A 26,795-nucleotide genomic window follows, 5' to 3' on the forward strand; every position below is an offset into this window, starting at 1 on the left:
TACTGAGCACTTTTTGAAGCACCTTGGACAACAATTACAGCCTTGAGTCTTCTTGGTTATGATGCTACAAACTTGGCACACCTGTATTTGCGGAGTTTTTTTGGATGGGGAGCATCGCAGCACAGCTATTTTCAGGTCTCTCCAAAGATGTTCGATCGGGTCCCGAAGCCACTCCTGCTTTGTTTTGGATGTGTGCTTAGGGTTTTTGTCCTGTTGGAAAGTAAACATTTGCCTAATCTTTAGGTTCCTTTTGGCAAACTCCAAGCGGGCTGTCATGTGTGTTTTACTAAGGAGGGGCTTCCGTCTGGCCACTCTACCATAAAGGCCTGATTGGTGGAGTGCTGCAGAGATGGTTGTCCTTCTGGAAGGTTATCCCATCACGACAGAGGAACTCTGGAGCTCTGTCAGAGTTACCATCAAATTCTTGGTCACCTCCCTGACCAAGGCCCTAATCCCCCGATTGCTCAGTTTGGCCAGGCGGCCAGCTCTAGGAAGAGTCTTGGTGGATCCAAACTTCTTCCATTTAATAATAATGGAGGCCACTGTGTTCTTGGGGACATTCAATGTTGCAGAAATGTTTTGGTACACTTCCCCAGATCTGTGCCTTGATGCAAATCCTGTCTCGGAGATCTACGGGCAATTCCTTCGACCTCATGGCTTGGTTTTTTCTCTGAAATGCACTGTCAACTGTGGGACCTAATATAGACAGGTGGGTGCCTTTTCAAATAATGTCCAATCAATTTAAGTTACCACAGGTGGACTCCAATCTAGTTGTAGACACATCTCAAGGATGATCAATGGAAACAGGATGCACCTGAGCTCAATTTCGAGTCTCATAGCAAAGGGTCTTCTATTTTTAATACATTTTTAATCTAAAACCATGTTTTTGCTTTGTCATTATGAGGTATTGTGTGTAGATTTATGAGGAATTAGTTTTATTTAATCAATTTTAGAATAAGGCTGTATTTAAGATACACTTCCTGGTTAAGAAGGAGAAAAGTTGTGTCACAGCCGGCCGCGACCGAGAGGCCAATGAGGCGACACACAATTGGCCCAGCGTCGTCCGGGTGAGGGGAGGGTTTGGCCAGCCGGGATGTCCTTGTCCCAACACACTCTAGTGACTCCTTGTGGCGGGCCGGGCTCATGCACGCTGACTTTGGTCGCCAGTTGTATGCTGTTTCCTCCAACACATTGGTGCGACTGGCTTCCGGGTTAAGCGAGCAGTGTGTCAAGAAGCAGTGTGGCTTGGTAGGGTCGTGTTTCGGAGGACGCATGTCTCTCAACTTTCGCTTCTCCCGAGTCCTATTGGGAGTTGTTTATGATGGGACAAGACTGTAACTACCAATTGGATATAGAGCAATTGGGGAGAAAAGGGGGTAACAAAAAAATATCAAGGAGAGAAGTTGAGAGTATCAATGCTTCTAATATTTTTGTCAAACATGAAAGCTTTGATATAGGGCGGTAGATGTTTAGGTCAAGAGGGTTCCCGCCCTTGTGCCGAGGAAATACATGTCCTGCTTTCCAAACTTTAGGAATAATTCCAGAAATAAATGGGATTTTCTTGAATTGCTGTGGCATTTGCATCCCTCGCCTTTACAACCATGAAAAATACTTTCAAATTATAAATAAACTCAGCAAAAAAAGAAACGTCCTCTTACTGTCAGCTATGCTTATTTTTAGCAAACTTAACATGTGTAAATATTTGTATGTCATGATTCTTGTATAATTCTTGTATAACAAGATTCAACAACTGAGACATAAACTGAACAAGTCCCACAGACATGTGACTAAGATAAATGGAATAATGTGTCCCTGAACAAAGGGGGGATCAAAATCAAAAGTAACAGTCAGTATCTGGTGTGGCCACCAGCTGCATTAAGTACTGCAGTGCATCTCCTCCTCGTGGACTGCACCAGATTTTCCAGTTCTTGCTGTGAGATGTTACCCCACTCTTCCACCAAGGCACATGCAAGTTCCTGGACATTTCTGGGGGGAATGGCCCTAGCCCTCACCCTCCGATCCAACAGGTCCCAGATGTGCTCAATGGGAATGAGATCCGGGCTTTTCACTGATCATGGTAGAACACTGACATTCCTGTCTTGCAGGAAATCACACACAGAACGAGCAGTATGTCAGGATGAGCCTGCAGGAAGGGAGGAGGATGTCTTCCCTGTAACGCACAGCGTTGAGTTTGCCTACAATGACAACAAGCTCAGTCTGATGATGCTGTGACACACCACCCCAGACCATGACGGACCCTCCACCTTCAAATCCTTCCCGCTCCAGAGTACAGGCCTCGGTGTAACGCTCATTCCTTCAATGATAAATGTGAATCCGACCATCACCACTGGTGAGACAAAACCGCTACTCGTCAGTGAAGAGCACTTTTTTGCCAGTCCTGTCTGGTCCAGCGACGGTGGGTTTGTGCCCATAGGCGATGTTGTTGCCGGTGATGTCTGGTGAGGACCTACCTTACAACAGGCCTACAAGCCCTCAGTCCAGCCTCTCTCAGCCTATTGCAGACAGTCTGAGCACTGACGGAGGGCTTGTGCGTTCCTAGTGTAACTCGGGCAGCTGTTGTTGCCATCCTGTATCTGTCCCACAGGTGTGATGTTCGGATGTACTGATCCTGTGCAGGTGTTGTTACAAATGGTCTGCCACAGCGAGGATGATCAGCTGTCCGTCCTGTCTCCCTGTAGCGCTGTCTTAGGCGTCTCACAGTACGGACATTGCAATTTATTGCCCTGGCCACATCTGCAGTCCTCATGCCTTCTTGCAGCATGCCTTAGGCACATTCATGCTGATGAGCAGGGACCCTGGGCATCTTTCTTTTGGTGTTTTTCAGAGTCAGTAGAAAGGCCTCTTTAGTGTCCTAAGTTTTCATAACTGTGACCTTAATTGCCTACCGTCTGTAAGCTGTTAGTGGCTTAACGACCGTTCCACGGGTGCATGTTCATTAATTGTTTATGGTTCATTGAACAAGCATGGGAAACAGTGTTTCAACCCTTTACAATGATGATCTGTGAAGTTTTTCCGAATTATCTTTGAAAACAGGGTCCTGAAAAAGGGACATTTCTTTTTTAGCTGAGTTTAGTTACCCATCATACGTGTTTTTGTTTATATTGAACTGTTTATTAATGAAAATATTGAACTGTTTATACACTGCAAAACAATAAATGTGATATGTCATGTCATATATTAAAGTTGCTATGTACAAAAATCGCTCTGCCATTTCCTGGTTGCTAAAACTCGAATAGTTTGCCTAATTTCAGTTTATGTGACAAAATAAACTAAAAACTTAAGAACTGAAAGCATAGGAGTAGCGCACATAGAACAGATCTACTGCTTTTTAGACTTGCTTTCAATGAGAATGATAGATCTATAACTCACAATTCTATGAAAATTTGGTCAGGTCGCCAAAAAAGTAACATATTGCCACTTAATGTTTATACATTGTTTATAGTACTTAGGGCAGGCAAATTGTCCAGTCGTGATAAGTAAAGTTGTAGTGACATGTTTTGCTGATTTAAAGAGATCAATCTATTATTTTGAATGCTGGAAACTAAGCAAAAGTATTTAATATATTGTACAGATCAATAAAAACTAAGGAGGCTATTAAAATGATCTTAGATTTGAGCATCTGTGGCCTCCATTTAAGAAAATTCTCAATTACCTAAGATGTGTGACCCACCACCTGGATTCAGTCCTATGTTGCAAAATTTGAAAAGGTTTTTTTTTTTTTTTACATTGGATAACAGTAGAGACTCAGAGCTAGAATCAAATGTCTCTTTTTTAATTTGTGGCAATACTTGGGAACAGACTTCCCCCCCCAAAAAAAGTTTTATTGCTGAATTCCCACCTGTTGCTTACCCCTGGTCTAGGCAATCTCAATCAAACACAGCTAAGGTATTTTTGATTATTTCAAATATTGTAGTAATTGAACCCAGGTCTGTAACAAATTAATTTTTGGGCGCTACTTTCCTGCAACTTTACTATCAATAACTGTAAATATAGGTTTTACAACATGAGGACACTGGGATTCCATTGAATAATTTAAAAAAAACATAGGCTGGGATTCAGTCTATAAAGCTGTCAACAATGCAGCTTTTAAAGGCAATGTTCCCGCTCAATACGAAAGGTACATTTAAAGTCAGTTACAGTTACACCAGTCACTGTTCTATAAACTTGCTTGAATTGAACTGTTTTCTTTTCAAGACTGGTTTGGTAATATGGAACACGCCAAGGTGATTCCCACCAACATAGTAAAATCTACAGGCTTCAGTGTGTAATATCAGGGAATCATACAGTATATCTATTCACTGTGTCTCAGCCTCTAACAAGCACTAAAAAATCTAAACAGTCAGGGAGCATTGAAAATCCCCAAAATAATAGACACAGGAGTATTTGTTTTTACAGTTTGGTGGCAAGCCACAAATGCGGCCCCTGGAGCAATATAAATTAGACACCCCTGACTTATAGCTTATTTATCATTTTTGAGCTTGCTCTTGTTGAAGATGCTCTGTAACTTCCCAGTGTTAGTGTGACCAAATTGTGCTCTTGTATCCTCCCTTTTAGGTCCTGTCAATCTGTCCCAAAGATATGCGAGCAGACATCTGTGTCCACCTTAATAGACAGGTGTTCAATGAGCACCCAGCATTTCGACTAGCCAGTGATGGCTGCTTGCGCTCTCTAGCGGTTGAGTTCCAAACCACACACTGCGCCCCAGGGGACCTCATATTCCACGCTGGCGAAAGTGTGGACACCCTTTGCTTTGTAGTATCCGGGTCATTGGAAGTTATTCAGGACGACGAGGTCATCGCCATTCTAGGTAAGCACCGCTGGGGTCTGTGGCACCCCTGATTAATTCTGAATCAATTAAGGATTCAACTGAGAGGGGCCCGTATGTTTGTCTTACAATACCCTGATAGTGCTGCTCATTGAATGACAATCTATGAAATTGACATTTTGAAGCAATAGATCGATTTTTGTTATTATAGGGAAGGACAGTTATACTATGCTCTCAAGGCAAAGTTCAGCAGTGTTTAAAGGGATAGTTCACCCAAATGTCCTTACCTTGTAAGCTGTCTATTGACAAGGTATGAGAGAGAGCTATGTTTTATAAAAAAATATATGTATTTCTTTATTTTGACAGGGAGTCATGTTGAGACAAAGGTCTATTTTTAAAATAATCTCTGCAGAATACAAAATACACATCAGTTACGAATACCAAAGGTAAGGGGGAACACTTCAGCGTGTTTAACTGTAGCTCATGCGAGGTGCGCCAATCTGGCCACTGTTCCAAAAGCTAACGTTTTACAATTTGTGGCACACATTGTCCAGATGAAAATAAGTAACTTCATTGAGCTACATAATCAATTTGATATACTTTAGGATAATTTGGACATGAAATTAGAAAATGCTGCTATACCTGCTGTCATACCTTGTCCATAGACTGCTTACAGGGTAAGGAAACCAATGTGTAATTTTGGTGAACTGCCCCAATGTTCGCTGGCTTTGAACACAATCGGTTAAAAAGCCACTGATTACGGTGATTAGACCACTCGAGCCGACTGTGTACTGTATTGTTGCTGTCTGTCTGTAGATGTATTTGCTTGTCACTGATGGATTAATCAAAGTAACCAGATTGTTTTTTAAATGTTGTGTTTTATGCCGGCGAACAGCTTTTTAAACACTGCCTATGAATTTGATTTTTAACCATAGAACAGCAGGGAATCTTCCTTGCATGAGTTACCTTTAAAACTCCCTGAAGTGTTCCCTCTACCAAGTTTTTTCTAGATTTTGAATTGTGGAATAACTACACACACAACAATCGCTTTGCTCTGTCATTGTGCTTAAAGGCCCAATCCCGCTGTTTTTATCTCAATATCAAATCATTTATGGGTAACAATTAAGTAGAAACAAAAATAGCTTCTGAGCAAAGAACCATTTCTCAAGCAAGAATTTTGCTCTTAGAGTGGCCTGAGCAGGGAGGAGAAAACTGAAGACAAAATGTTATTTCCAGAGAGGTTTGGAACGCTGTTTCTTATTGGTCTATTAATGTGTTTGACTGCACCAGGCCTTTAAGTTTGAAAGGCTGGAGAGGGTGGCAAAGCAACACTTTTCCTTAAGTTACTTTGTTGATGACACTAACCAATTCATTTTCTAAATGCAAACAGATCATTTGTCAGAGTAGGCACATTTGCTAATTAATGCAACAGTTTTTGTGACGATATTACACATTGAACATTAGATTTTGACATTTGTGTGCATTACATCATCAGGTACTGGTTTTTTCAGCAAAAAGTCAGTGTGATGGAAAAACACCACTGGTGGGAGAATTTGCATATTTTCTTTATGCCAATTTTAGAATATTCGCATGAAAATCTGTCACCAATTGCAGGGAAACCTAACTAGTAACAAATAGTTTTGGGGTGTTTTTTTTCCAAAGTAATGCTACTTTTCCTGTTCCCCAGGTAAGGGAGATGTGTTTGGGGATGTCTTCTGGAAGGAAGCCAATCTGGCACATGCTTGTGCCAATGTTCGGGCTCTCACCTACTGCGACTTGCACGTAATTCGGCGAGATGCTCTGCTGAAGGTGTTGGAGTTCTACACGGCTTTTGCCAACACATTCTCCCGCAACCTAATTCTCACCTGCAATTTACGCAAACGGGTAAGGAATATGCACATTCATTAACACAACAGACAAGACAGCAGCACACCCGATTCCTATCTCAGCTGGTAGAACGTTCTATATTGCAATGTGTTGGCGGGGGGGGCATGCATGAATGTGCTTCCATTGTTTCATTTCTCTCCCTTACAGAAGATTGTTATGAGAAAATCAAAACTGTTTAAAAAAAATGTAACCACATTATGAAGTTTGAGTGACTTAGGCTGAACTAGTAACAAAATGTGGAAAAAGTCAAGGTGTCTGAATACTTTCCGAATGCACTGTATCTACTACTTGCATTTTGTTTCACTGCTTATTTATACACTGGATTCTCAACATAGCTCACTGTAACGTAAAACTATTCTGTGTTATTCTTAGTATATATTTTTGGTGTATATATGCATAGATTGCATTTCAATTACTGAAACAGTGATATTATCATGACACATGGTGAGACCCAGATGCAGACACAGGAGGCAGATGGTTGGAGTCTTACAATGTGTATTAATCCAAAAGGAGTAGGCAAGAGAATGGTTGTGGACAGGCAAAAGGTCAAAACCAGATCAGAGTCCAGGAGGTACAAAGTGGCAGACAGGCTCGTGGTCAAGGCAGGCAGAATGGTCAGGCAGGCGGGTACAAAGTCCAGAAACAGGCAAGGGTCATACCCGGGAGGACTAGAAAAAGGAGAATAGCAAAAAGCAGGAGAACGGGAAAAATGCTGGTTGACTTGGAAAATCATACAAGACGAACTGGCACAGAGAGACAGGAAACACAGGGATAAATACACTGGGGAAAATCAGCGACACCTGGAGGGGGTGGAGACAATCACAAGGACAGGTAAAACAGATCAGGGCGTGACAGATATTTGGGTTGTCAACTGGATTCGTTATGACATTCTTGATGATTATTTGTGCACTAATTTTACATTTTTGCTGCACTGTTAGGAGCTAGTAACACGACCATTTCGCTGCACCCACTTTAACATATGCTTAACTGTGTACGCCACCATTAAACTTTGATTTGATTAAACCTGCTCCATACATTCCATTATAATGTAGTAAAATCCCATGTTGGGTTTATTGAGGCCAATTATATTACTTGATACATTTAGTATTCTAGTATCAGACCAATCTGCTATGGTCCCATTGTAAGAATATATTTTAATTTTGAGTAATTATGTGTTACGATATTCATTCCTATGGAATTTTACAACTCAAAATTGAATCTTCAAACATATAAAATGGATATTTACATTGACAACTGCGGCCTCTAATTGGCTGAATTCCCAGCGCGGGAGGTGTATGTCAAAAACCGAATGACTGCTGCACATGCTGTCACTTTTTTGAACAGATTAAATTATACTATTTAGAAGGAGCAGCCAGCACCATGAAGAACAGTTTGCACTAGTTACTACTGCTACCAAGTCATATAGCCCTCATATTTCTACAATGTATTTTCTTAAAATCTGATTTTAAACCTAACCCTAACTTTAACCCTAATATTAACCACACTGCTAACCTTATGCCTAACCTTAAATTAAGACCAAAAAGGTAACTTTTGTTTTCATTCATTTTTACGATTTAGCCAATTTTGACTTTGTGCTTATGGTAACTAGTGGAAACCAGGGTGAACGCAACAAGCATGCAGATGCAATAAGTGAAAATACATTGTCTAACTGGGGATAGCTAGTTAACATAATGTCACAAAGTATGATGCGCTCGCCAGTTAACTTTCATTCATAAATTATTTTATATTTCCAGATTTAGTCTAGAAAGACTAGCTAGCAAGTTTAGTTTAGAAAGACTAGCTAGCAAGCTTCAGCTATGCTTATCAAAGGTTAATTTGACCCAAAAAAAGATCAAACTATTTATCAATGTTTCCAAAATGACTGTATCTGGCTAATTCATTTCATCATGCTTTGTGATAAACCCTGTTTTATGCTGTTTTAGTCCACACAACATGTGGCCTGATCACCTTCAGTAGAACCTGATGAAAAACACGGGGAAGCAAAATTTGCCATGCTTTTTCATTCGCGAGAAGGTTCTAGCTAGGGTATCCCTTGTCCTCTTTCCTTTGACTCTTGTTGGATCTAGTTGTCCAGTTTATCAGGTCCCATGCTCCCATGACTGTTAAGATTGTTTCTTTGGAAGTTGATAACAATTTGTTTTTTGCTTGAGGAAGTAAACCGTCAGGCACAAGAGCCTCATTGGGATGGAGACTAGAACAGACCCAGAAGTTCTGACTGAAGTGATGCACATTTAAGCACCTTCAAGATGGTCTATTTACATATTGTGCTATTATAATTTATGCTATGAAAATCTTCTAATTTCATTTGGGCAGTTCTCCCTCATAGCAAATAGCTGGCAAAACAATCCAAGCAATGTTCGCATGGCCCATCTAACCATGGAGGCGGAGCTGCTGCTGCTGGCCGTCACTGAGGGGCAAGCTGTTCCGGGATCGAAACCCTGGCTGTAGTGGTGCTTCAGCACTGCGATGCAGTGCCTTAGACCACTGTGCCACTCTGGAGAGTTTAAATTTTTTTTTTTACAATCACAGATGGGACGAAATAACATCTTCAGAAATAAGCAATTCTGACACATTCTTACCACAATCCTGTGAATATTTTAACATCTTTAACATCTCTGGCACGCCAGGCTCATTTGGTAGTGAATTCTACATCACTGAACATTTTAAGATACACTATATATACAAAAGTATATGGACACCCCTTCAAATTAGTGTATTCGGCTATTTCAGCCACACCCGTTGCTAACAGGTATATCAAATCGAGGCAAACAGCCATGCAAACTCCACAGACTAACACTGGTAGTTGAATGACCTTAATGAAGTGCTCAGTGACTTTAATGGGGCACCGTCATAGGATGCACCTTTCTAACAAGTCTGTTTGTAAAATTTCTGCCCTGCTAGAGCTGCCCCGGTCAACTGTAAGTGCTGTTATTGTGAAGTGGAAGCATCTAGGACCAACAAATAAAGCATAAGAGATAATTAAATGAAAAAAAACCTTTTGTTAGATATTACATGGTCTCTATTACAGAAAGATAAAATACTCTCTCAAGTGTATGTGTGTGCCGTTGTATGTGTGGTTTGGGTGGGTAAGGCGGTGGGGGAGGAAGGGGGAGGGTACTTGATCCAGTTAGGGAAGAGGGGAAGCTCAGCTTAGGTGAGATAAAGGGGGAGGAAAACTGGGAGGGGGAGGTGGAGAAGGATACGCTTGACTTGGGAGAGGGCGAAAAGAAGGATGTATCTATACTACAATGTAATTATGTTGATTTTTGTGACTTGCAAACCTTCTGTAAAATGAATTAGTTCTGGCCCGATTACGAGAGGACGGCGAGTCTTTATTATTCATTTTTTTCCATTATAGCTAAGATCTAATGGTGGTCATTGCTTAGAGTGGAGATGTGCTCTATCCGAGGGATTAGGACGGGGTAGCTGGGAGGGCATCAGACACGTTATGTGGTGCCTCTCAACTCATCTCACTCTGGCCTTTCGGTGCACCCACTCTCCCCACCAGCCAATATACTTTCATTGACAAGGTATTAAGTGGCAGGCCTTAAGTGGCAGGCCTTAAGTGGCAGGCCTTAAGTGGCAGGCCTACAGGACACCTGGAGATTACTATTCTCAACTACAAAAGACTACTTATTTTTTTCTCAAAGTAAGAAAATCTATTCAAGAATTGACTAAAAAAATCTTTCCAAAAATGCACTCAACAATATACTGGGTTAAAAAGTCCATGACTTAGTGATATCAGAAAATTCTCCTGCATCATGTATAACTACACCAACAGAAAATACAATTAGTGACATATGGAGAATGAACAGAACACATCTTCAAGACCCGACATTTACAAAATATGCAAAAAAAAAAAATTACTTTACCATTACAAATGTAGACAGAGGACAGAGAAAAACTGACCCCCGACATAATTTTGTATGCATACGTAAGGGTAATGATAATATATTCTGAGTTAGAAATGAAAATGAATGAAAAATAAATCACCAATTTAGAAAAGGCCCATAAAAAATATTTACAAGGTAAAGAAGAAAATACCATTTCTGAACTTAAGAAAGAATATAATATTTTATTTGAAGAGAGCCAACAACTACAGGTTAAATTCATATAAAGCACACAATTGAATGGCAAATAAACCTGGTAAACTGTCACGTTCTGACCTTAGTTCTTTTGTTATGTCGTTGTTTTAGTATGTTCGGGGTGTGAGTTGGGTGGGTTGTCTTTGTTCCTTTTTCTATGTGGTGTTTTTGTGTTTGGACTGGTATGGTTCTCAATCAGAGGCAGGTGTCGTTAGTTGTCTCTGATTGAGAATCATACTTAGGTAGCCTTTTCCCACCTGTGTGGTGTGGGTGATTGTTTTCTGTTGAGTGTTTGTATCGGCACCAGACAGAACTGTTTCGGTTTCGTTCACTTTGTTGTTTTTGTTCAGTGTTCATTTACTTTATTAAAAAGATGGACACTTACCACGCTGCACATTGGTCCTCACCTTCTTCCACCACCAACGGCCGTTACATAAACACCTCACAGCCCTCACAAAACGAATACACGTCAAACCAGTTATAATTTTCAAATATAAGGATAGAAATGCTTTAATTAGAAACAACAATGCTTCTATGAAAGTCTATATACTGTAAATCTGAATTAAACAACAGTTGGACTGATCCTACAACTTTCTTAGACTCAACAACCCTGAAGCAACTATCAGCAGACAAAAACAAATCACTAAAAATATAAATCAATCATAACAAAATATTAGACACTGTTAAAATATTCATGCAGAGAAAAAGACCAGGTATGGACAGCTTTCCCATGGAATTTTATTCAACATTCTGGGACAAAATATTTGACAACACGTCACTCAATTCAGTGCTTCCTAATTCCATGTATCAAACAGAATGGCAAAGTTCTTACCAGACTTGATACATATTAATCAAATAGGGTTTATTAAAAATAGACACTTGCGAACAAATACAAGGACATGTTCAGTATAATACAATAAGCTAAAAAAACAGATGTAGATATATAAATAATGGCTGTTGATGCTGAAAAGGCTTTTGACTGTCTTGAATGGCCATTTCATTTCAAAACTTCAGAAGCCTTCAACTTTCCAGCTTTCAAAAATACATTTAATTAAAATATTATCTAAATATCCTAAAGCAAAAATATATACAAATAATACATGATCTGATTAGCTTTAGAAAGGAGCACACGACAGGGATGTCCTCTCTCCCCCCTCCCGTCTGCACTTGCAATTAAACCGCTAGCAGAAAGAATTAGACAGGACACAAACATAACAGGTATCAGTATTGGTAAACATGAATATAAACTAAATGTATTTGCTGATGATCTCCTGATATACCTGACTAATATTGAAAACTCAATGCCCCCCTCAATATAAATATTACCAGAATACTCTAAAATATCATAATATAAAATGTATTTGGAAAAAAACGTAAATAACGGCAATAGGAAAAATCACTCATTATCTAAAGCAATCCTTAAGGGGATCACAACAAATATTTAAGATGTGAAATAAGTGAGAACAAACAACACATATATAAAGATAACTTTATTCCATTACTCAACAACATAAAAACAGATCTAATTATATGAAACAATAGGAAATACAATTATTTTTATTACAGAATTCAAAAGCTATTTTGGACTGATCAATGTAGACATTTTCTAAATCATGAAACTTAAAAATGTTATCACGAAATGTAGATCTGAAATCTTTTGAACATCAGAGCAATGTTGAGGGAATCCTATTTCAGTCAGAAAATAATACTCATATGATATGTGAGATATACAAAACCTTGCAAACCTATATTGGAAACAATATTTAAAAAATAACTGATACTGGCGCAAGATCAAATCAAATCAAATGTATTTATATAGCCCTTCTTACATCAGCTGATATATCAAAGTGCTGTACAGAAACCCAGCCTAAAACCCCAAACAGAAAGCAATGCAGGTGTAGAAGCACGGTGGCGAGGAAAAACTCCCTAGAAAGGCCAAAACCTAGGAAGAAACCTAGAGAGGAACCAGGCTATGGTGGAGATTATAACAGAACATGGCCAAGATGTTCAAATGTTCATAAATGACCAGCATGGTCAAATAATAGTAATCACAGTGAACAGGCCAGGGTTCCATAGCCGCAGGCAGAACAGTCGAAACTGGAGCAGCAGCACAGCCAGGTGGACTGGGAACAACAAGGAGTCATCATGCCAGGTAGTCCTGAGGCATGGTCCTAGGGCTCAGGTCCTCCGAGATAGAGAAAGAAAGAAAAAAAGAGAGAATTAGAGAGAGCATACTTAAATTCACACAGGACACCGGATAAGACAGGAGAAATACTCCAGATATAACAGACTGACCCTAGCCCCCCGACATTTAAACTACTGCAGCATAAATACTGGAGGCTGAGATAGGAGGGGTTAGGAGACACTGTGGCCCCATCCGATGATGGAGGGAGTGATAGAACATAATTAACGAAATTACACTTAACGAAAATGTATGTTTAATCCAGTATAAACGAATGTACCGAATGTATTATACAAGAGACAAAATTCACAAATTCTATAGCACAAAGGCAGTTGAGTCAAGCAATGACTCAATAATTCATGGGAGTGCTATAAAGTCCAAAAGTTATGGGCGGAGTTAGAAAGTTGGCTATCAGAAGTGTTGCAGTGTAAATTTTTATCCGTCTATCTGCATATTTCAAGACATGGCATGTGAGGTTGCGATGAGCTACCCATTGGAATGGACCATTCTTTTCTCTGCAATAAAAAAAAACATTTACTTAACTGGAAATCAAATTATCCATCATTGTTAAGACAGTGGATGAATCAAATGCATTATTATTTAATATTGAAAAAAAGTGGGCTACTCTATGCCGTATGGCAGCAACAAGATGGGTGTGGAAACTGAGGGAACATGTATGATATCTTTAATGTTTGTTGAAATGTATGCATGACTGAGGTGGTGGTTTTTGTCTTTATTCATATTTTTTATGTTGGCTGGGTATTAAGTCCTAGCCAACGTCATGTCTAGTTTAGTGGATCCATGTCTGTGAAATGTTAAGTTGCCTATGTCTATAGTAAAAATAAATAAATACATATTTGTATATTTGGTATAATAATAATTTGCAATGCTCTCGCACACAACGTGGCCGGACTGTGCCTTCCCCGTGGCCTCTGCAATGGATTATTCTAGGCACGAATCAGACACTTGACGCGTGTGCGATGAAAAATAAATACATTTGTGACCACTCTACTAAAGAAAATCTCGGCCGACCAACAGCCTATCGACCAAACAATCAACCAGTCGACTAAATGGGGTCAGCCCTGATTCAAACAGAACCTATTTCAAAGGAAACAAGCACTCATTGAGATCAGGTGTGGATAATTAGTGTGTGGATCTAACACACTTGGCAATATGGAGGATATAGAGAGTTCTATTCATACTAAGAACAAAATGTATATGACAGTACCAGTCAAATGTTTGGACACACCTACTCATTCAAGGTTTTTTCATTTTTTTTTTCATTTTCTAAATTGTAGAATAAAAGTGAAGACATCAAAAGTATGAAATAACACATATGGAATCATGTAGTACCAAAAAAGGTGTAGCCACCCTTTGCCTTGATGAGTGCTTTGCACACTCTCAGCATTCTCTCAACCAGCTTCACCTGGAATACTTTTCCAACAGTCTTGATTGGGTTTAGATCGGGTGATTGTGGAGGCCAGGTCATCTTATGCAGCACTCCATCACTTTCCTTCTTGGTAAAATAGCCCTTACACAGACTGGAGGTGTTGGGTCATTGCCCTGTTGAAAAACAACTGATAGTCCTACTAAGTGCAAACCAGGTGGGATGGTGTATCGCTGTAGAAGGTTGTGGTAGCCATGCTGCATAAATGTGCCTTGAATTCTAAATAAATCCGTGTTACCAGCAATGCACCCCCACACCATCACCCTTCCTCCTCCATGCTTCACAGTGTGAACCACACATGCGGAGATCATCCGTTCACTCTGCGTCTTAAAATGACACGGTGGTTGGAACCAATAATCTCAAATTTGGATTCATCAGACCAAAGGACAGATTTCCACCTGTCTAATGTCCATTGCTCGTGTTTCTTGGGTCAAGCAAGTCTCTTCTTCTGATTGGTGTCCTTTAGTAGTGGTTTCTTTGCAGAAATTCGACCATGAAGGCCTGATTCACACAGTCTCCTCTGAACAGTTGATGTTGAGATGTGTCTGTTACTTGAAATCTGTGAAGCATTCATCTGGGCTGCAATCTGAGGTGCAGTTCACTCTAATGAACTTATCCTCTGCAGCAGAGGTAACTCTGGGTCTTCCTTTCCTGTTGCAGTCCTCATGAGAGCCAGTTTCATCATAGCGCTTGATGGTTTTTGGGACTGCACTTGAAGAAACTTTCAAAGTTCTTGAAATTGTCCATATTGACTGACCTTCATGTCTTAAAGTAATGATGGGCTGTCATTTCTCTTTGCTTATTTGAGCTGTTCGTGTCATAATATGGACTTTGTCTTTTACCAAATAGGGCTGTCTTCTGCATACTCCCCTCCCCCTACCTTGTTACAATGCAACAGATTGGCTCAAATGCATTAAGAAGGAAAGAATTTCCACAAATTAACTTTTAACAAAGCACATCTGTTATTTGAAATGCATTCCAGGTGACTATCTCATGAAGCCGGTTGAGAGAATGCCAAGAGTGTGCAAAGCTGTCATCAAGGCAAAGGGTGGCTACGTTGAGGAATCTCAAATATGAAATATATTTTGATTTGTTTAACACTTTTTTGGTTACTGCGTGATTCCATGTGTTATTTCATAGTTTGATGTCTTCACTAGTATTCTACAATGTAGAAAATAGTAAAAATAAAGAAAAACCCTTGAATGAGTAGGTGTGTCCAAACTTTTGATTGGTACTGTATATGTTTTTAAATGATGTTCTTAGAACGTTCTCTGAACTTTACAAAAGTTTTCTTGTGTGTTTTTATAGAACGTTAACGTTCTCTGAACAATTTGAGAACATGACTTTAAATAGAATCATGAGAGAACCTGTAGGAAAGGTTATGCTGAAGTACTGACATTTCCACAGAAGAACATTGTTTCTTAAAGTTCTCTGAACTATTTGAGAACATTGTCAATGTCAAACCAGTGGGAGAATATTCCTAGAACATTATCAACATTTAAATGAAATGTAACCACATTTGAACTTTTAAGAAATGTTCAGTTAATGTAATGACATTTATTTCGTTAAGTTCCTTAAATGTGCTGAGAATGTTCCAAAGCTAAGCAACTATGCTGCATCCTTCCCTGAACAACCATGCTTCCCTGAACAACCATCAAGCTTTAAGAAAAATACGCTATACAGTGTATTCGGGAAGTATTCAGACCCCTTGACTTATTCCACATTTGTTACATTACAGCCTTATTCTAAATTGATTAAATTGGGGTTGTCCCTCATCAATCTACACACATATATATGGAGTATTGTATTATATTTTTTTGCAAATGTATTTAAAATAAAAAACGGAAATAATACATTTACATACATATTAAGACTCTTTCCTCAGTACTTTGTTGAAGCATGTTTGGTAGCGATTAAAGCCTCGAGGCTTCTTAGGTATGATGCTACAAGCTTGGCACACCTGTCTTTGGGGAGTTTCTCCCATTCTTCTCTGAAGATCCTCTCGAACTCTGTCAGGTTGGATAGGGAGCGTCGCTGCTCAGCTATTCTCAAGTCTTTCCAGAGATGTTCGATTGGGTTCAATTCAGGGCTCTGACTGGGCCACTAAAGGACATTGAGATTTGTCCCAAAGCCACTCCTGCATTGTCTTAGCTGTGTGCTTAGGGTTGTTGTCCCGTTGGAAGGTGAACCTTTGCCCCAGTCTGAAGTCCTGAGCACTCTGGAGCAGGTTTTTTTAACGAATCTCTCTGTACTTTGCTCCGTTCATATTTGCCTCGATCCTGACTAGTCTCCCAGTCCCTTCCACTGAAAAACCTCCCCACAACATGATGCTGCCATCACAATGCTTCACTGTAGGGATGGTGCCAGGTGTCCTCAAGACGTAACACTTGGCATTCAGGCCAAAGAGTTCAATCTTGGCTTCATCAGACCAGAGAATCTTGTTTCTCAAGGTCTGAGAGTTCTTTAGGTGCCGTTTGGCAAACACCAAGCGGACTGTCATGTGCCTTTTACTGAGGAGTGGCTTTTGGCTGGCCACTCTACCATAAAGGCCTGATTGGTGGAGTGCTATGGAGATGGTTGTCCTTCTGAAAAGTTATACCATCTCCATAGAGGAACTCTAGAGCTTGATCAAGGTGACCAAGTCCCTTCTCCCCCAATTGCTCAGTTTGGCCAGGCAGCCAGCTTTAGGAAGAGTCTTGGTGGTTCCAAACTTCTTCCATTTAAAAATGATGGAGGCCACTGTGTTCTTGGGGACTTTCAATGTTGCAGAATTTGTTGGGGTACCCTGACATGCACTGTCAACTATGGGACCATATATAGACAGGTGTGTGCCTTTCCAGATCATGTCCAATCAACTGAATTTACCCCAGTCAAGCTGTAGAAACATATCAAGGATGATCAATGGAAACAGGATGCACCTGAGCTCAATTTTGAGTCTCATTGCAAAGGGTCTGAATACTTATGTAAATAAGTTATTTCTGATTTTTATTTGTAATACATTTACAAACCTGTTTTCGCTTCATCATTATTGGGTATTGTTAGATTGATGAGGAAAAAAACAAATCAATTTTGAAATAAGGCTGTATCATAACAAAATGATAAAAGTCTCAAGGGGTCTGAATACTTTCCGAATGCACTGATCTAAGTAATACTGTATATAATCAAAGCATCACTAAGGGCAGCACAGAAACCCAGAGTCAAAAAGGGTCCAAAGATGGAGAAAAAGAGGATGGAGACAATTTCACTATATGTACGCCCATCAGATATATATTACTCAATATCCTATCACAGATGTCACGTCTGTGAATTGTTGGATATTTCAGTAGGCCAGTAACCAGAGCTTTGCTGTTTTGGACCCAATAACGGACAAGGACAAATTTGGCGGGAGTGAGCTGGCAACTGGAGGGTTGCTGGAATCAGAGTTTCAGGTGCCACCTTCTGCGTTTTGCCCTTGAGCAAGTCATTTAACTACCTAATCTGCTCCACGGGCACTGTTCTGCGGCTGACCCATACTGCTTTCAGCCTCCTGGTGTGCGTGTGTTTGGCGGGGTCAGGGGAGGCATAGCTCTGCGAATCTTGACTGCACAAAATCTATTATTAGGCAGGGAATACTATTTGTAGATCAGTGATTCTACACCTCACTTTGCTCAAAATGATCCTCTCCAATGGACTCAAAACTTGTAGCAAAAAAAGTGTCAATTAGGGGCAGTTAAATGGGAGAGTCAATGGGGCAGCAGGTAGCCTAGTGGTTAGAGCTTTGGGCCAGTGGACGAAAGGTTGCTTGATTGAATCCCCGAGTTGACAAGGTAAAAATCTGTCATTCTGCCCATGAACAAGGCAATCAATCCACTGTTCCCCGGTTGGCTGTCATAAGAATGTGTTCTTAACTGACTTGCCTAGTTGAATAAAGTTACAAAAAAACTACCATGGAAGTGTGCTGCATTCATGACCAAGTGGGTATTTATCACATACGACTGGGACAAATCCCCATGAACAGCCCTCCAACTGGTAGTGAGAAACTTGTCTGTTTTTCCTGAGCAATCTGCGGGAACGCAACTCCCCGGGACTGCCGCACAGAAGAAATCATGGCCAGAGTATTGTGGACCTTGAGAAAGCTTCTGAATTCAACGTTGGTAGGATCGACGAGTTAGAGAAGCTATGCACGTCATTGCGGGATACTGTGCAGAGGCTTTCTGTGAAAGTGGTGGACCTGGAGGGCCGATCCAGACGTAATAACCTTCGCGTTGTTGGTCTGGCAGAGGGTGTAGAGGCGGGCTCTCGCCCCACCGACTTCTTCGCCAAGCTATTGAAGGATGCAATGGGATCGGATGTTTTGGATTCGGATCCCCAGCTGGACCGCGCACATCGCTCCCTTGTCCCAGTGCCTGGACCGGGCCAACGTCCTCGCCCAGTAATCTGTTGTCACAGTTTCAAGACCAAGGATCTTATCCTGCGTGAAGCTCGAATGAGGGGCAACCTGTCACATAAAGGGCATCCATTTCGTGTATATGAGGATTATGCGCCTGATGTGGCAAAGCATGTATGTGTGTGTATGTATATATATATTTTATTAAACATATTTTTTTATGGGGGGAACGTTTAATTTAACAATTCCTTGTTCCGATCTCCTGACCCACAGTATGTAAAGGTACGGCTGACTATGTCGGTTGCGGATGGTTTATTTTTTGACCGGCAGTGCTTAGCAATATAATCTTGAGGTTATATCTTGCTTATCTCTGGGATCGACCCAGGATGACGCTTAAATGCGCAATATGTTTAAGTTGCAACTTATTCGGTTTAGGTTTATTAGATGCTAACTGAACACTTAACTCATGAGAGCCTCCTCAGTTCATATGTTAGTAGAAGTTATAGGATAGTGAGAGGTGAACGTATAGTTGGGATTTTATTTTTGTTTTACCTCTTGTTCGAGGTCATGCCGTGCTTTTTTGGCATCGGCCAGACAATGTGTTTATTATTTTTATTTTTCCTTTTTTTTCTCTCCTGTTTGTACATGCCTGTTAAATGTGGGTTGATGGGGGGGTAAGTGTTGGGGAAATTAGAGGAACAGGGTGGGAAGTAAAGGTGCTTGCAGGGGGAGGGGTGGGTTGGATACTGCTCGGGTGTAGGTGCTACATATGCTGATCGTGATGGTTTGGTGCGCTTTCTTACCTTTTCATCAAGTTACATGGTATGCAGGCCACCAAAGGAACTACAAATGAGAGGAGGGCGGGGCTTACATTCACTTCCTGGAATGTCAAGGGTTTAAAGAACCAATTAAGAGGGGCAAGGTCCTAGCCCACTTGAAAGCACTCTCGTCTGATATTATATTTTTGCAAGAAACTCATCTGAAGAATAACTCTCATAGCAGACTTAAGTGTAGGTGGGTGGGGCAAGTGTATCACTCTAACTTCTCTGCCAAAACGAGAAGCACAGCGATTCTGGTACGGAAAGGAATTCCCTTTCTACATAAACCCACTATTGCGGATAAAGAGGGTCGGTATGTGATCGCAATAGGAGAAATCCACTCTAGACTACTCCCCTATACCTGTAATGTGAGGTATCATGATATTATAATCTCGGACCACAGTCCACTCACCTTCTCCCTGAGATTGGGTGACATTGTACCAAACGAGAGGGTCTGGAGGTTGAATCCTCAGCTCCTCACAGAACCAACATTCCGTGAATATCTTAAAGACCAAATTACATTTTTCTTTGATACCAACAACAACACAGAGACCTCCCCAGCATTATTGTGGGAAACACTGAAGGCTTATCTGAGAGGCTGTATCATCTCCTTTCAGGCTGCCAGGAGTAGGCAAAACAGAGGAAAACTGGAAGAACTGGAGGGACAAATTCACTTACTGGATAGGGAGAATGCTAGCCACCCATCTATGGAGAAACATACAAAAATTCCCTCTTTAAAATTAGAATATAATCAGATTCTCTCAGCTAAAATTGCAAAATCTTTTCTCTATGCCAAGCAAAAATATTTTGAGTTTGGTGACAAACCACACAAATTACTTGCCAGACAACTTCGAAAAAATGTGAGTGACCGAATGATTCACAGGGTTAAATCTACATCTGGGGAATTACTCTCTTCCCCCAAATACATCAATGACAGATTCCGGCAGTTTTATGAGACTCTATATACATCTAAAGTGGATCCTAACCCCTTAATTATGCAAACATTTTTGGAGGACTGTAATCTTCCTGCCCTGAACCAGGAAGATTCTAACTTCCTGAATAAGGAAAAATCTCTTGATGAAATTCGAGAAACAATCTCTAAAGAGTGGCAAGACCCCGGGCCCAGGTGGATACCCTGGTGAATTCTATAAAACATTCAGGAACATGCTCTCTCCCTACCTGCACAAATTGTTGGTTCAGGCCAATGAGGATGGAGCTCTCCCTTCTACTTTGGACGAAGCGTTCATTACAGTTATACATAAGAAGGGTAAAGATCCAGAAGAGGTACGGTCATACAGACCAATATCTCTCCTTAATACAGACCAAACGATTCTAGCAAAAACTCTGGCTAACAGGCTTAGCACTTTAATTGGCAAATTGGTCCATTCGGATCAGACCGGCTTTATCCCTAACAGAAACTCATTCTTCAATCTCAGGCGCCTCTTCAATATTATGTATTCTCAGAGGTTACCCAACGTGGACCTTGCCGTCATATCTCTTGACGCCGAAAAGGCATTTGACCAAGTTGAGTGGTCTTATCTATTCAAGGTCCTACAGAAATGTAATATTGGAGATAGGTTCATAAATTGGATCCAGCTTTTATATAGGAACCCCTGTGCCAGAATACTCACTAACCAATCATTGTCGCCCCCGATTTAACCTCAACAGGGGGGACAAGGCAGGGTTGTGCGCTGTCGCCTATGCTCTTCGCCCTAATTATCGAACCGCTCGCTCAGACGATTAGATCTCATGCAGCAATACACGGCTATAATACTAAAGATACTCTAAATAAGATCTCCCTATACGCAGATGACATCCTCCTCTACGTAACAGAACCCCAGGCTAGTATCCCAGCTATTCTTGATGTGATCAATTTGTTTGGTACCTTCTCGGGATACAGAATAAATTGGAACAAGAGTGAATTAATGCCCATACGGTCGCAAAATACCTCCTGGCTAGAACATCTCCCATTTAAGTTATCTTCAGAAAAATTTACCTACCTAGGAATTGTAGTTACCAAACAATACTCCTTACTATTTAAAGAGAATGTCCCCTCTCTGATACAAAACTCAAAGCAAACATACTATTTTGGAGAACTCTCCCAATTTCTCAGCTCAGAAGAATTAATGCCATTAAAATGGTCTTCCTCCCACAACTGCTCTACCTATATCAGAACATCCCAGTATTCATACCTAAATCCTTTCATAAACAACTGGACTCATTTATCAATCCTTTCATCTGGGATTATAAAACACACAGGATAGGTAAAAAAACACCTCTGTAAATCCAAGATGGAAGGAGGATTGTCTCTCCCAAATGTTATATTTTATTACTGGGCCGCTAACCTCCGCATTGTTACGTTTCTGTTGGATGACGTACTCCCGGCATCCAGCTGGCTTAGTATGGAGCGTGAGGAGTGTCACCCCTTCTCTATTGGCGCTGTGATTTTGTTGCCTGTCAATCTGGAGATGTCACTTTATTGTAACAATCCTATTATACATAGCACAGTCTGAATCTGGAAGCAAATTAAAGTCCACTTTGAGCTTAGACCAATGTCATTCATGCTCCCTGTCGCCAGGAATCCCTCCTTTGCCCCTTCTAACCTTGATAACACCTTTGAGCGATGGGGAGAGTTGGGGATAAGTACCATAGGGGATTTATACATAGAAGGGACCTTTGCTTCCTTTGAGTTGCTGAGGGAAACTTATAATCTTCCCAGAAGTAATTTTTTCAGATATCTACAAATTAGAGACTACGTTAGAAAACACCTCCCAACATTTGGGAATGCTAAACCTTCCATGTTTGACAGATGCATAAAAATATGCCCCACCTCAGATAAACTGATATCGCGTCTATATGATGCTTTTCAATCTGTTAGCACACCTTCTACAGATGCCATCAAGGCAAAATGGGAGGAAGAACTAGGGACTGACATCTCGGTGGCAGACTGGGAAGAGAGCTTGGAGTATATCCACACATGCTCCATTAATTCCAGACATCGTCTCATACAATTCAAGGTATTACACAGATTACACTATTCCAAAACTAAACTGCATAGGATATTTCCTGACACATCCCCTACATGTGATAAATGTCAGGCTACGCAGGGTACACTACTCCACTGCTTTGCCCTATGCGCTAGCTTGCATGGCTATTGGGTTATTGGTGTGGAATTTTTGGGATCCTCTCTGAAGTTCTGGAGACTTCAATAGATCCAGGCCCGCTTCTGATAATCCTGGGAGTATCTGAGTCCCTAAACGGACTAACCAACCCCCAAAAACAACTAATCTCGTACGGTCTCATCTCGGCAAAAAAACAAATCTTGTTGTTTTGGAAAAGGAGGAAAGCGCCCTCTACCAAATTATGGCTCAGTGAACTGGCAAACACTGTACACTTAGAAATAATTAGATATATTCTGAACAATAAATGATCAACATTTGATCAAATCTGGCAGCCTTTCCTCTCCTACTTGGACGAGTCGGCGCTGTGAATTTGTACTTAGTAACGCACTCTCAATTGTAATATTTTAATCTACCTTTGGGCAGCATGTGCTGGCCCTGCCACCCGCGCAGTTGGGAGGGGGGGGGGGGGGGGGGGGGGGAATAAGGGGGGGGGGGGGCATTTTACCTCTTTCTTTCTACGTGTCCTTGTTTTGTATGTCGTGTTTTGTATTATTTGTTCTGCACCCAGAACTCTGGGTCTTGTTGTTCCTGTATGCTCTTTTATGTTTAGATAAGAATGGTATACCTGTCTTGTATACACCATTCTTGTGTGTGTTTAATAAAAATATTTGAAACACAAATTGTTCCTAGAGAAGGTGTTCTTATCCTCGATAGTATAAAGAGTAGAAAGCCAAGGAGCAACTATGTGCCCACTAGTTTGTGAAGCTGGTCTGGTTATGCCTGCCTGGGTTATCAGTAAGAGGACTGAAAAATGTATTAACACCAACAAATGAATACTGTATGTAATCAAAGCATCATTAAGGGCAGCACAGAAACCCAGAGTGAAAAGGGTCCAGAGATGGAGAGAAGGGGGTGAACACGATTTTATTACATGTATGTCTATCAGATATGCATTACCCAATAGCCTATCACAGATGTCACATTGGGAGTCATCAGACGTTGCTGATGTCATATTAAATATGCCACTAGGTGTCAGTCTTTCATTGTTTAAACTCAAGGTGTTACCATTGTGTATATAACAAAATATATATGTGACATTTGATCTCAACAGTTATTTGATCAAATGATCTATCATTTGCTATGATTGCATTTTCATTTTACGTCAGGTGCATCAGCATTGTGAGCATTATCATGAGATGTTTACTAGCAGATTTACACTGTGTGCAACAATATTGACAGTGCACTATACGGTGATTGGAAATTACAGATCTGCTACATCTGTAACTATCATAGATGTGCATTTTTTTTTCTCTCAATACAATTTGGTGTCCGTCTGTAATGTCGCTAGACGTTAATACTGAAACATCTATAAACTTAAGTCTTATTTTGTTAACAGTGATTTGTTTTTCTCTAGGTCTATGCAGCACAAGTTTATGCCTCTTCAGGTTTATATGTTAGCTTTAATTTGCAAGTAATGGCAAAACTGTATAAAGTGAACATGCAATCAGTAACACTGCTCAGTTCAGTATATGCATGAGTTGTTTTGGTGCTCCGTTTAGTTGCTAGTTGTCGACATATTTATCACAATTTTAATGTTTTGTGTTCATCCCATTAAATTATAGCATTATATTTTTAATTGTATGGTGGTCGGAAAAACATGCCCTGCCAGAAGCGTAGTATATGCAAGACAGTATACTTGTGATTAAGGCATGTTCTGATTCAACCGGCCTGTCCTTATGCATAGATCTCTCTTCCTCTCGCAATATCTCTGCAGATAATCTTCCGAAAGATCGCCGATGTGAAGAAGGAGGAGGAAGAGCGCCGGCAGCAGAAGAATGAAGTAATGCTCTCCATTCCTATTGACCACCCGGTTCGCAAGCTCTTCCAGAAGTTCAAGCAGCAGAAAGAGATTCGCATGCCAATCCATGCTCAGCCTGACCTGGAGCGCAACCGGCTTCAGGTTGAGCACCACCACCCCCTTACCAATCTCCCACACCAACAGTGTCAGACTCACCCCTTGCAGCACCAAAATGGCTCCCCGATGCAGAATGGGGCACCTGGCACAGGTGGAGGGACTACAAGCGGTGGCTCCAGTGTAGTTACTGTCTCCCAGATCACCCCGTTGCAGAGTTCACTGGCCTATGTCCACACTGGGGAGCCCATTCACACTGGTTGTCACGAGGTCAAGGAGCTGAAGCCCAGTGTGGTGGACCAGAACTGCCTGAGGGTCACCAGTCTGGTACGGCCCAGGGGTGGAGGTGGTGGTCAAGGCTGGATGAGGTTTAAGAATGCTACAGTGGCGGTGCCACTGGCCCCCGATGAACCTGAAGGGCCACAGCAGAAAGAAGAGGAGGAATGGGGTGATGTGTCCCAATCCTCAGAACAGTTGACTGATGACAGCAAGAGCCAGGAGGCAGAAGGTGGGGAGAGCAGCAGTGGGGGTGGCGTCAGCAGCACAGGAGAGGGGGGCGACGAGAAGAGCGCACTCCACAAGACAGACTCCTGCGACAGTGGCATTACCAAGAGTGATCTTCGGATCGACAGGGCAGGGGACGCACCAAGCCCCTATGAGCGGAGTCCAATGGGGAGAAGTCCTTTTGAACACAGCCTCGGGGTTGGGAGTGTGGGTGTGCTTGGCCACTCCTTCCAACCCATGTCTGAACAGGTGCTGCTTCAGTCCACTCTCCAGGAGGCCAAGCTGGAGCTGAAGGGAGATATCCAGATGCTGAGTGGTCGTTTATCAACACTTGAAGCCCAAGTTAGTGAGATCCTCAGATTGCTGTCTGAGAAAAGGAGGCTCTCACTGCCGCAGACCTCTACTCCCAAGGCTAAGATCAAATGCCAGGACATCTTCACCGTGTCAAGACCTGTCACACCGGACATTGAGAGAGACAATGGACCTTTTTGAATGACAAAAAAACATTGATGTATTTATTTGCGCCAACTTCCGTGCCCAATCTTTTTCTTTAATGGACAATTTGAGGAAACTGGACACAGATTTTAGGTGGGAAATTGTTTTAGTGTAAATAACCATTTGCATGTCCAGCTGGATTCTGGCCTGCCAAAGATATTTTAAAGAAACCTTTGGATTGCAATTGCTTGTACATTTATGCAGTTGACTGCATGCATAAATAATTTTAAGATACATATTTTTGACTGTACAGTATCTTCAGTACAGTAGCACAGGGATTTAACAGTTTTTGACTTTGTTGATGTACTTTCACATTGAGTCTGCTCTTCCCAGGTCCAGTCTATAGACCTTCTATACCGAGCACAAACAGCTAAGCAGTAAAGACATTTGTAAGAGCTTGGGTCACATAAACAAACATGTTACCGAAGAAAACTTCCCTCATTTAGCAACTTCCCTCATTTAGGTTAATCATGGTTAATCTTTAGTTAGCATTTGAATTGGAAATGAAAGATTTCCATTTTTCCAATCTGTCAATATAATAATGAACAATCTGACAATAAGAATCAGACAGAAGGCCCCCTAGTAGTTCAGAAGGTTGTAAATCACTGATTCATATCGTGATCAATTAGTAAGTCAGAATGTTGTAAATCACTGATTAATATCGTGATCCACTAGTAGGTCAGAAGATTGAAAATCACTGATTCATATTGTGATTGCAAAGTGCAATGCTTAGAGTAGTCAATAATCATCTTGTAGACTTCCTGGTTACACAACTTTATAAGATCTAAAGCTGTTTTATTATGGGGCGGCAGGGTAGCCTAGTGGTTAGAGTGTTGGACTAGTAACCAGAAGGTGGCAAGTTCAAACCCCCGAGCTGACAAATCTGTCGTTCTGCCCCTGACCAGGCAGTTAACCCACTGTCATTGGGGCCGTCATTGAAAATAAGAATTTGTTCTTAACTGACTTACCTGATTAAATAAAGGTAAAACAAATAAATATAAATAAATATTGATCAGATGTTCAACCTGATTGACAGAAGGTTGGTTACCAGTGTGGGCCCAAAACAAAGAAATGCTTGATACGCAGGTATAGTATAACACTACACACACCTAAAGCTGTTTTAATTGATCAAATATTCAGTACATCAATGACATGAAAACAGGCCCTGTT

The 26,795-nt window shown here is 41.0% G+C and overlaps 1 protein-coding gene across 1 annotated transcript in view; it reads left to right on the forward strand.

Annotated features, from left to right (window-relative positions):
* Positions 1–26,550, forward strand: part of LOC123990852 (potassium voltage-gated channel subfamily H member 5-like) — a 116,424-nt gene extending 89,874 nt beyond the window's left edge. Inside the window, 3 exon segments of the mRNA XM_046291778.1 lie at positions 4,576–4,828; positions 6,474–6,670; positions 24,489–26,550. Coding sequence (XP_046147734.1) covers positions 4,576–4,828; positions 6,474–6,670; positions 24,489–25,622 — 1,584 coding nt within the window. The 3' untranslated portion in view covers positions 25,623–26,550.
* The last annotated feature ends 245 nt before the right edge of the window (positions 26,551–26,795 follow it).

This window comes from Oncorhynchus gorbuscha, linkage group LG12 (genome assembly GCF_021184085.1).
Source record: "Oncorhynchus gorbuscha isolate QuinsamMale2020 ecotype Even-year linkage group LG12, OgorEven_v1.0, whole genome shotgun sequence".
Taxonomy (NCBI): Eukaryota; Metazoa; Chordata; class Actinopteri; order Salmoniformes; family Salmonidae; genus Oncorhynchus; species Oncorhynchus gorbuscha.